Here is an 11,210-nt window from a genome sequence, read left to right as displayed (position 1 = left end):
CTAGTAAGTATAAAGAGATCATGAATATCCTTAAAAAGTAGAAGTGATATTAACACTTAGTCTCATCATTGTCACACAAGTAGGCTTAAGCTGCCAATTTCACAGCAGAGTTTGAGTTACTGAGATCTGAAATAACTAATTCTTATATTGTGAACTTTATTATTTTCTTCTCTTTTAAAAAAGTCCCTTAGGCCCATTCCTATTTCTTTATGCCCTTACTACCCTTTTCTCTTATCTTTCTTCAAAAGTTTCCCTATTCTTATTTTTGTCCCTTAATGCTCTTTAAATTTTATCCTTTCATCAAACATATCATCTGAGGCTTTTTCTAGGTTTTCTTTTGCTGCTTCCCAGACCAAATTCAAAAGCAAAACAAAACGGACTGACTCACTGGGGTTGTCCTGAGTGGTCGTTTTGCTGCTCTCTTCTTCACACTGTGTCTCAGGCTGTCTTCAAAGTCACTGCCTTCATCAGCTGACAAAGAATCACTATCCCTATGAGGGAATGTGGTTCTCCTTAGATACAACACCCCAGTCTTTATATACAAGGGTAAATGAATTAGAATTTCTTTGTCTCTGACTGTAGCCCTTTCTCTGTGAGAAAAATATATTCACATTTTCTTTTTTTCAATGTTGTTTTTTTTTTTTTTTATTTTTGGGACAGAGAGAGACAGAGCATGAACGGGGGAGGGGCAGAGAGAGAGGGAGACACAGAATCGGAAACAGGCTCCAGGCTCCGAGCCATCAGCCCAGAGCCCGACGCGGGGCTCGAACTCACGGACCGCGAGATCGTGACCTGGCTGAAGTCGGAGGCTTAACCGACTGCGCCACCCAGGCGCCCCTATTCACATTTTCTTAAGATGTGTTGGGGTGTCTGGCTGGCTCAGTCAGTGGAATGTGTGGCTCTGGATCTTGAGGTTGTGGGTTCAAGCCCTGTTGGGTGTAGAGACTACTTAAAATCTTTAGCGGGCATCTGGGTAGCTCAGTCGGTTAAGTGACTGACTCTTCATTTCAGCTCAGGTCATGATCTCACAGTTGTGAGATCGAGCCCTGCATCAGGCTCCATGCTGGGTGTGGAGCCTGCTAAGATTCTCTCTCTCCCTCTCCCTCTGCCCCTCCTCTGCTCATGCACATGTGTACTTTCTCTCAAAGTGAAATAAAGTCTTTTTTTTTTTTAAATAAGAGATGTGTTTACTGTTACAGGGAGTAGAGACAAAAATCTTAAAAGAAAGTTTTCACTTGAAGAGAGCAGTGAAGATGAAAAATGAGAAACTGAGATGGGTGAAGGACAACCTTTTCCTAATATTCTCTCTGAATAAGAAAATCAAGTGATATTCACTTAAACAGGCAGAGGGATCACTGCTGTGGCGAAAAATCAGCATGGCCTGGTAAGTTGCATATTACTCATATATAACTTGGATGTTAATATGTGCCTAGAGTTAAATTTCATCCCTTGAAAAAAGCTTGTAAGTTGTATTGACTAGAGTTAAGTTTATAACAATAATATAATCTTCTCTCCAACAGTGGCACTGATAGAAATGAGTCAGAGGAAGCCAATTAAAAAAATAACCAGGAGATAAATCAGATCTTGTATGAGGTTATTTTATTCCTGGAAAGATAAAAAAGATATATTATTATAACCTTCACAAAACAAGCTGGTAAATGATAATAGAGGAGGATAGACAAACCTGTTTATAAAATCCCCAAATAAAGGATCACACACCAACCAACAAGTATATACTATTTGTCAGGAGCAAACAAAGAACTCTTCTCCCTCCCCCACCTCCCCACTCCCAATAGAGGATGTACATGCTGAACATACAAATATATGCAAGAAAAGTTTGTACAAATGGATGATAGGTTTGGAAGTGGATATATTATTTTTGATGTCTACAACATGTACGGCAGGGGGGGTAGAAAAACCCAATTAGCTAGCAAAGCAGGAGAGAGTCACTGCTCTGAGAGTGCATCTCTTAATGTTTACACAGAGGGGCAGACAGAGCTGAAAGCTGCCCCCACTGTGGGAGAAGGCCAGGCAATGCAACAAGCTCTCATCGACTCCACTCACCCCTCTGCAGTCTGGTCCGAGTCCCTGTCACCACAGGGCATATTGACAGACGAACTAGAAGATGCAGACAAGACCCTTTGTCTGCCTCCCGACGCTCTCCGCAGTGGGGAGGACACACTGCTTGGGGAGGAGGAGGACCGCAGCGTAGGCATGATGGTCGAGCTGCGGAAGTAAGGAGAGGAAAGGGCCTCTAGCCCACCGCGTCTCCAGCCTCAGCTCTGACCATCCCCTTCCTTTCTAAGGGAAGTGCTCTGCAACTCGGGGGTGGGGTGTGGGTGCGCACAAAAAATGACCGTCTTGACCTAAGGCATCTGGGGATTAGAGACATCACGGCCGCGCGTTTGGAATCCTCTCCAAGGCCGCCACGATGCGCACACCAGAGCCGCTTAAAGCAGACCCCTCTCTGCACGCGTCGGAGACGTAGATTGCCTGGTGCAAAGGAGACCAGCTCAAGCGGTACAAATTGAAAAAAAAAAAAAAGAAAAAAAAGACCCCAGTCTTTCATTTTCAGGCTAGAACCTGATTCCACATAGAATGGAATGGGAAGCACTTAACGATTTACGGGCGCAGTCACCATTAGAACTGGAGCAGAAACACTGAGGGAGTAAAGGAAAACTCTCGTTCTCCACTTTTCCAGCAGATGGTATCTCTGACTGACCCTGGGGCAAGTGGACTGAGGAGCTTCCTAATCGCTGACGGGAGTGACTGTCAGTCTCTTGGGGCCCGGGGCTTGGGGTTCCTAGCTTCTGTGGAGGAAGCCATTGAGGCTTGGAGGAGGGTGGTTCCTCTCTCAGGGCCGGGAGTGCGGAGAGAGGGCGTATTCTTGGGTCAAAGAGGAGCCTCACTGTCTGAGCCTGGAATAGCGACGTCTGGCTGATCAGGGATGAGGAAAGATCACAGCCTTGGCTCCCTCGGGGTTCTGCGTTCTTCACCCCGCCACCAGAACAGGGGCCGGCTGCTTCTCTTCCGGTGGTGGAAGAATCCAGAAAAACGCGGGAAGGCGCGAGACACGTTGTGCGCAGGCGCGAGCTCAACGGCACGTCCCAGGACTGGAAATTGTCGCGAGGCTTGGGCGTCTGCGAGCTCGTGTTCACCACGTTACAGTCACGCTGCTCCAGCAGCCTCGTGCGGCCCGAGCTCTTCGAGCTCTTTGGCGTGCCGCCCCGTCACGTGGACTCAGGCGCGCTGATCCCTGGCTTTAGCCCTGCTCCACCTCGGTCCCGCCCCCGCTGCCCCCAATTTCCCCCTCCATTGGTCGGGCTTCGCACTAGACTTGTTGTAGCCCCTTCACTCTGGCTTCTCAACTGCCATAGGCTGGGTTCCACCCAGGCCCCGCCTTTCGAATAGGGTAGCCACGCCCCAAGAAAGGCCACGCCCCTCCCCCACCAGCCTCTTTAGTTCCGCCGAGTCCCGCCCCCCCCCCCCCCCCCCCCCCCGACGAGCTTCCCCACTACATTGGCTTAATTTCTCCCTCTACCCCGCCCCTGAGGCCCGCTCCTTACCATCATTGGCGGGACCCCGCCTCGGACCCCGCCCCCTGCCCGGCTCCCAGCTCCCATTGTCTCCGCAGATGCCGCTTGGTCCTGCTATCGTGCTCGGTGTTCAGTTTTCTGAGGTCGCGCTCTTTTTCTGGCCGGGGGAGCGGTCGCGCGGCAGAGAACCGGATTCCCGAGTTCGGGCTGTTCTTCTTTCCTTCTTAGGACACACTTTGCAGAACCAGGGTTGCAGCAGCTATGTTCGCTCTGCCATCTCTTCTGCTTTTGCTGCTGTCTCTGTGCCCCGGTCCTGGTCCTGGACCCGGGAGTGAGGCAAAGGTCACCCGGAGTTGCACTGAGACCCGGCAGGTGCTGGGGGCTCGGGGATATAGCTTAAGCCTACTCCCTCCCGCAGTGATCTCAGGTGAGGAGAATGAGGAAGACTAGAGAATTGGGGGCGAGGGAGGGGGCGGGGGCGGCTCCCCCCGCTTCACAATAACTCTTCCTTTTCAGAATGACCGTTATAATAATCTTTTCATGCCATTGTCATGCCAATAATGTCTCTTCTCCTGAACTTACTTACTAGGATCACAGTTATCCTCTCGTTCACATAATAGCTTTCTTACTCCACCCTCACACTAGGAATACCTTTCTAATAATTGGCACCCCCCCCCCCCCCACCGTGTTTCTTTCTTCACATCTCAATTTGTTCCCATCGGTGTTTCTAAGAGCCCCTTCTATGATAATACTTTCTTGCTTACCTAGTAACCCCACCCCTCCAAATCCCATTCTTCCATCGATGCTGTCTCTGTAGGTCCTTAGAGGCCTGAAGTGTGCAGTGTTGGGGAGGGTCACCTGAGGACACTCTGATCATTCATTTCGCCCATCACTATTTGATCCCATGACTAATGACAGTAGACTTGGGATGGGTGATGGGACAATAAGGAGGGGATAGGTGGGATTGGGGGATAGACAATAGAAAAGAGACCAGACAGGTAGAAGAGAAAGGAAAATCTCCCAGACAGAGGAAAAAGGAAGGAATTTCTTGCTAGCACTCTCCCCCACCCCATTCTTCTATGTCTTCTCTGTCCAGGTGAGCACCTTCGGATCTGTCCCCAGGAGTACACCTGCTGTTCCAGTGAGATAGAGCAGAGGCTGACTTGGGAGACTGAGGCCACCTTCAGAGGCCTGGTGGAGGAGAGCGGCTCATTCCTGGTTCACACACTGGCTGCCCGGCACAGAAAATTTGATGGTGAGGAATTGGTGGTCCCCACACCTGGCCTCACCCCTCCTCTCTGTGCTCATGACCCCAGCAAATGTCATGTCTTCACTCCCTAATTCATCCCTAAGGCATCCGAACCCTGGCTTAGCCTCTCTTCAGCCTCCTCTCCAGGGTCTGTCCCCCACCCCTTTCCCAGCCTGCCCAGGTCTCTTGAGAGTTCCTGAGGCTCTAACTCACTCGTCTTTTTTCTTCCAATCCCCATCTCTTCCTGCCTCTGCCCTTCCAATTTTCCATCCTTCTCTGGCCTCACCCCAACTCACATCCCTTTCTCTGCATTTGCCACAGAGGTTTTTCGGGAGATGCTCTCGTCATCTGAGCACTCTCTGGCCCTGCTCTTCCACCGCTCCTACGGCCACCTGTATTCCCAGCACGCTCCTGTATTCACTGGCTTGTTCTCTCGGCTGCGGGACTACTATGAGAGGTCCGGTGAGGGGTTAGAGGACGCTTTGGTGGATTTCTGGGCACAGCTCCTGGAGAAAATGTTCCCCCTGCTGCATCCACACTACATCTTCTCCCCTGACTACCTGTTTTGCCTCACTCGCCTCGCCTCCTCTCCTGATGACTCTCTGAAGCCTTTTGGGGAGGCACCCCGCCGCCTCCGCCTGCAGGTGAGAGGCCCCGAGGCTTGAGCTTCAGCCACCTCTGACCTGGTGACCTCTGAGCTGTGCACCACTCACCTCCGGCCCAGTGACCACCCCCCTCATGCTCCAGTCACCCCTGACCTGGTGATCTCCTCATCCTGCATGGCAGATGTCTCTGACCTGGTGACCCCTAGCTTGAGCCCCAGTCCCCTCTGCCTGACCCAATGCTCTCTGGTCTCCTTTAACTGGGTACCCCCTCACTCTCATCCGGTGCCCTAATTTCACACAAATCCCTGACCCTTTCACCTGCTCTTGGCCCCTAGCCACCTTTCTGCCAACTGCTCCCCAGTCCTAATATCTTGACTTTCTCTGGTTCAACTAAACATGAATTAGGCACTTATAGTTGAGACAGACTTTCATCTGTAGTATCTCATTTAATTGTCATAACCCTTGGAGGTAGAAAGTATTATCCCTATTTTATGGGTAAGAAAACTGAGCCTCCCAGAAGTTAAGGTCTCAGAGCCAGTGGTAGAGCTGTGTCTCATACCCAGGTCTTCTGGCTTTCAGTTTATCGTTTGCTCTGATACATCGTTTCTCTATTTCCAAGCCCTGTAAAACACAATCTCTCTGTCTTTTCCTAAGCCCAGTTCCCCTTTATCCTTCTAGACTGCAATTCCTTTGAACCTGCTTCCCTGTACCACCTGACACTCCTAACTACCCCAACGTAACTCCACAAACCTGGCCCCCCAGTGCTTGTGCCCTTGGTTCAGTCTCTTGGTCCCTGTCTTGCCTGAATCATGACTGACCCTGTGGTTTCTCTCACCTTCTTTCCCCTACCCCAGATAACCCGGGCCCTGGTGGCTGCCCGGGCCTTTATCCAGGGCCTGGAAACCGGAAGAGATGTGGTCAGCGAAACACTTAAGGTTAGAGGGGACCTGAGTGTGGGCAGGGCCTAGAGAGGGAGAGGCAGAAGTAAGAGAGGCCCTATGAGAAAGAGTCAAGTGACACCTGGAGAGGTATGGGGCCTTCCCATATCAGCCCCAAGGCCCTGGGATCCAGGGTAAATCAGGAGGGGGGAGGCCAGAGTGAAGTCTCCCTTGTGTCATGATCCATGATCTCCTCTGACTCTCTTCTGCTCTCTGATGACTCCCCCCATCCCACCCCTGTCAGCTTCTGGTGGTCTGTTTATCTCCATAGCAGCCTGAGATTGAAGTAGTGCCTCTACCACTCCCCCCCCCCCCCCCCCCGGTGTCTCCCCATTCCCCTGCTACTGAAGGCCAGATTCCTGCCTTGGCCTTTAAAGCCCTCTCTTCACCACCCATTCTCTCCCTGACCTCCCAGCCTTACCTCCTGCATCCCCAGTCTCCTCTCTTCCCAGCCACAATGGGCTCACTCTTCTCTTTGAACCTTTTCTCAGACCCCTCTTCCCACTGTCTCTCTAATTCCATACCCTTCAAGAAGCGGTATTTACAGCCTGGGCCCCTAGGAACCTCTCTCATCAGATCTTTGGCAGTTTTGAGGTCTTACCTGCTGCCACCTGGGGTCAGCAACCCTAGACATTGACATCCAGCTCTCCACAGAGAGCCTAGGGAAGGTGGGGTGGAGTATGTATTTGATTTCGCTCTGTCCAACACCAAACTTGTGTAAGTACAGCTACTGTGTTTGTGAATGACATAGTCCTGCTGTCTGCCCTCAGATGCCGTTGTCCGAAGGCTGTAGGCAGGCTGTGATGCGTCTGACCGGCTGTCCTCTTTGTCGGGGTGTCCCCTCGCTGCCACCCTGCCGGGGCTTCTGCCTCAACGTGGCCCATGGCTGTCTCAGCAGCCAGGGACTGGATCCTGACTGGGGGGCCTATCTGGGTGAGGGGATTCAGGAGGGTCTGGGAGGGCTGTTTGTGTTCTGGATGCTTTCCGGGTGGACTGGGGAGGGAGTTTTAAACCCTATTGAGTGAAGAAACTTTCATGTAAGTTTGCCCTCTCCAACACCTTGCTGCTTCCCTCCAAGACCCAGGTCGGGAGGATTTGTAGGGACATCTAGTCCCTCATAGCACCCTTTCTCTGTCTTCCCCTCCTTCAAGATGGTCTCCTGTTCCTGGCCGAGAAGCTCCAGGGCCCTTTTTCTTTTGAACTGGCAGCCCAGTCCATTGGGGTGAAGATCTCAGAGGGTTTGGTGTATCTGCAGGAAAACAGTGCAGTGGTGTCAGCCCAGGTACAGGGGCCGTGAGAAAGGTGGGAGTGTCAACCTGAGGACAGGGGGAAGACAGTGTGGGTGTGTCAGCTAGAATACAGGAGGTGAGGGCCTGGAGTGGGGGGACAGTGTGGGGTATCAGGGATACTGCGGGTGTTGGGAGTGGGGACACTGTGTGGCTTTCACCGCAGGATGACTGGGAGGGGGTCTTTTCCCTGGGCGGTAGGTGTTTCGGGAATGCGGGAATCCCCAAAGGGCACCGTCCCGCGCCCGCCGAGCCCCAGCCCCCCGGGAGGAGGTGAGCCGCCTCTGGACCCCGGCGGCGGCGGCGGGGGCGGCGGGGACGGAGGAGGAGAGGCCCACGACGGCCGCAGGCACCAGCCTGAACCGCCTGGTGAGTGGGGCGCGGGGGAGGGGCGGGGGAGGGACGGGGCAGCCAGGCTGGGTGGGTAGTGGGGGGCGTGCGCTCCAGCCCAGCCGCTCTCTCTGCTGGCCCAGGTGTGGGAGCTCCGCGATCGGCTGGGCCGGGTGAGGGGCTTCTGGGCTGGGCTGGCCCTGACGGTGTGCGCGAACCCCCGCATGGCGGCTGACATCTCGCAGGAGGCGGCGCCCTGCTGGACAGGAGCTGGGCGGGGCCGGTGAGACCGGGCGGCAGCTGGCGGGTGGGACGCGACTCCGGGGCGGGGCGGGCTTGGCGGGAGCCTGGGAGCCTTCGGGGCTGCTCTGCCGGCAGGTATTTGTTGCCTGTGGTCGCAAGTTCCCTGGAGCAGCTCGAAAACCCAGAGCTGGACCGTGAATCCTTGAGATCTGACGTCCAGACACGCAGGCGGCGGCTGCAGCTCCGGTTAGCCACGACCAGGATGAGGGCGGCCGCCCTGGGACGTGACATGGAACTGGAGGACTGGGGTGAGAGCCCCGGGTTCCCCGAGAGCCTCGAAGCTCCAGGCTTTCAGCGCTCGGGTCTGGCCCCGCCCACTGCTTTCTGAACCCCTCCCCCCCCCCCGCCCCCACCGAGTCTCTACTCAGTTACTCATTCTCTCACTCCTTTGAACACGCGTGTACTGAACGCTTACCTTAAAGGTGAGGGGTTAGAAGACTGATGACAGGCTCTCCATCCTTAAGTTCACGGTCCAGTGGGGAGACACCAAAGCATTCCTACAGAATAGCGGGAAACCTCTTAGAGTAAGCAAAAGGCTGTGGATCTTTGGGGAGGGCAGGGAAGCCAGGTGGGGAGCCACTGAGCAGACTCCCAAGGTAGAGTTTGCCAGAGAAGCAACGCACGGACAGACGTTCATTTTTTTCTCTACTACTGTTTGTCTCTGTCTTTCATTTTCTCTCTTCCAACACCCGTCTTTCTGTCTGCCACCTGCTTCTGTGCGTGTCTATTTTGTCTTTTCTGTTTATCTTCTCTCCATCTCTCTGTTCTGTGTCTGTCTCATTGTCTCTCATTCCCAAGTCTGTCTGATCTCTCTCCTTGCCTTCCTGTCACTAACTTTCTCTCACCTCCCAACTTCCATCTATCTGTGTCTCTCTCTTCCTTGTCTCTCCTTTCTGTGTGTGTGTGGGGGGGGGGTGGTAATGTTTATTGGTTTTTGAAAGACAGACAGAGCATGAGCAGGGGAAGGGCAAAGAGAGAGGGAGACACAGAATCTGAAGGAGGGTCCAGGCTCTAAGCTGTCAGTGCAGAGCCCCATGCAGGGCTTGAACTCATGAACTGCAAGATCATGACCTGAACCAAAGTCAGATGCCTAACTGACTAAGCCACCCAGGCACCCCTTTTCTTTTTTTTAATCTCAAATTCTCTTCCTCCCCATTTACACGTCTCTCTCTCTCTCCTCTGTCTCCCATTATGTCTTTTCCAACCCTGTTTCTGATCCTCTCCCTCCTGCAGATGAGGAGGAGGAGGACGCCAGCGGTTCTGGAGAGGGACAGCACTATGCAGATGACTGGATGGCTGGGGCAGCAGCTGTGGCCCCCCCAGCCCGGCTGCCTCGCCCTCCTCGAAGGGACACTTCTGGGGGCAAAGGAGGAGGTGTCCTTGTCCGCCACAACCAGGGCAGGAGCAGGACTGGGGGGACATCTGTTGGTTTTCACACCCAACCCATCCTCATTCTCTTCCTCTCAGCCCTGGCCCTGCTTGGACCAAGATAACAGGGGAAGGGTGCCCTAGCATCAGAAGGGTTCATGGCCCTTCCCCTCCTCCCCCTCTCCCTCAGCTGGGTCTGGGAAGGAGTCGAAGGGGGATGCAGAGAGGTAGAGAAAGGGACTTTTTGGGTGAATGGCTGGGGCCCCAAATCCAGGAGATTACCATTGGTGGGTTGGGGGTGGGTGGGTGTTCATAATATTTATTTTTTCATTTACAATCTGGGGAGGAGGGGCTGGGGGTATTTATTTAGGAAGATGGTGTGTGCTTTCCAAGCACACCTCTATGTTGGGCAAGTTGTCAGCCCCAACAAAGAAAAGGGGAGGAGTTTTAGAGTTGCAGTTGGGGGTGGGGTTTGAAGGAAGTTGGAAGTGGGGAGGGGTGGGGCACTCTGTCTCAAAGGGACCAAGCTGGGTGCTGGTGGGGTGCAGGGCAGGGGACTGGGGTGTGTGAATAGGATGTCAGGATCTGTGGGCCTGGTTTCTATGGAGTTTTCTCAGTTATCAATTTCTTAAACTACAATACCAAAAATTTTTTGAAAAAGGGCTGTTCTCATGACCTCTGCCATCCACATCCTTCACAAGCTTCACCATTTCATGTTTCAGTGTTTGATTCAGTGTTTATTCTGCAAATAAACAGCTAATTTATTGGACCCTGTGTTTGCCTTGTACTTCTAACATCCCTCCCTGAGCCCAGGCTCCTGGCAGAGGCTTCTGGCCTCTCTTGGAACCTGCCCCCTGTCGTTCACTTTGGGCAAGTTGTCTGCCCTCTGGGTCTGAGCACCTTCATCTGTAAAATGGGGAGAATTGTAGGGACTGGCAAAATTCTTTCTGAACCTGAGGCATCATTAATATCACAAGACTGCCCCTTGCCTTCAGGGTGGGGGCCCCTATTCTCTGTGTCAGCCTGGGGCTACCTTGTCATGTCCTTGACAATGTCTGCTTTCAACTCGTCTGTTATTTTCTTTTTCTTTCTTTCTTTCTGTTGCCTGAATGAGTCTTTTGTTCTGAAGAAAGCAAAAAGGAAAAGGTAGAATTGATTCCTAAGCATGAAAGGAGGGTAGAAGTGCTGTCTTCCAAGGGCGGGCTGGGTGCCCTGACGGAGAAGGAAAGATGCCGTGAGAGAGAGAGCCAGAGACACAATTAAAGACCGAGCAGCTGCAGGGACTGGCGGGACAAAGGGAGGGAGGAGGAGGAGCCTGGGCGCGGAGCAAGTTTGTGGGGAAAGTTGAGCACAGCGCGGAGCCGGGCGGTGGCTGGGGCGTGCGGGAGGGCCAGACCCCGATCTCCCTGCTGCTCTTCAGGTGGCCTGGTGAGTGGGCAAGTGAAGCCGAGGCCGCAGCCAGTGGAGGGACTCTCGAATTTATGGGGGGAGACCTGGGGGGGGGGTCACAGAGAGAACCTCGGAGGGGGCCAACAAAGGGCTGGCGACTGACTGAGCGGTCACCAAAGCTGGAGGGGACACGGCTGAAATGGGAG

General features: G+C 53.3%; 2 protein-coding genes across 10 annotated transcripts in view; one reads left to right on the top strand and one right to left on the bottom strand.

The window, feature by feature from the left end:
* The window catches only part of STAG3 (stromal antigen 3), a 28,871-nt gene extending 25,232 nt beyond the window's left edge, over positions 1-3,639 (bottom strand). For 6 of the 8 annotated variants that reach the window (XM_042921023.1, XM_042921024.1, XM_042921025.1 and 3 more), the window contains exons 1-3: positions 2,910-3,290; positions 2,065-2,226; positions 389-491 (exon numbers count right to left, since the gene is read on the bottom strand). In XM_042921023.1, coding sequence (XP_042776957.1) covers positions 389-491; positions 2,065-2,216 — 255 coding nt within the window. In that variant the 5' untranslated portion in view covers positions 2,217-2,226; positions 2,910-3,290. Of the gene's footprint in view, positions 1-388; positions 492-2,064; positions 2,227-2,909; positions 3,292-3,566 lie in introns of those variants that run through there. The other 2 variants (XM_042921022.1, XM_042921027.1) reach the window with 2 other exon arrangements.
* On the top strand, positions 1,308-10,384 carry GPC2 (glypican 2). Of its 2 annotated transcripts, none has more exons than XM_042921030.1 (11): positions 1,308-1,384; positions 3,765-3,963; positions 4,633-4,791; positions 5,107-5,429; positions 6,245-6,325; positions 7,099-7,261; positions 7,480-7,610; positions 7,816-7,983; positions 8,088-8,227; positions 8,323-8,495; positions 9,481-10,384. In XM_042921030.1, the coding sequence occupies exons 2-11, from the start codon at positions 3,798-3,800 to the stop codon at positions 9,738-9,740; spliced, it is 1,764 nt and encodes a 587-aa protein (XP_042776964.1). In that variant the 5' UTR covers positions 1,308-1,384; positions 3,765-3,797; the 3' UTR covers positions 9,741-10,384. The 2 variants fall into 2 exon arrangements, with proteins under 2 accessions (XP_042776964.1, XP_042776963.1); XM_042921029.1 differs by lacking the exon at positions 1,308-1,384 and adding an exon at positions 3,513-3,679.
* The last annotated feature ends 826 nt before the right edge of the window (positions 10,385-11,210 follow it).

The sequence above is a fragment of the Panthera leo genome, chromosome E3 (assembly GCF_018350215.1).
Source record: "Panthera leo isolate Ple1 chromosome E3, P.leo_Ple1_pat1.1, whole genome shotgun sequence".
NCBI lineage: Eukaryota > Metazoa > Chordata > Mammalia > Carnivora > Felidae > Panthera > Panthera leo.
Note: the sequence above shows the minus strand (reverse complement) of the source record. Positions and strands in the feature narration are given on the sequence as shown.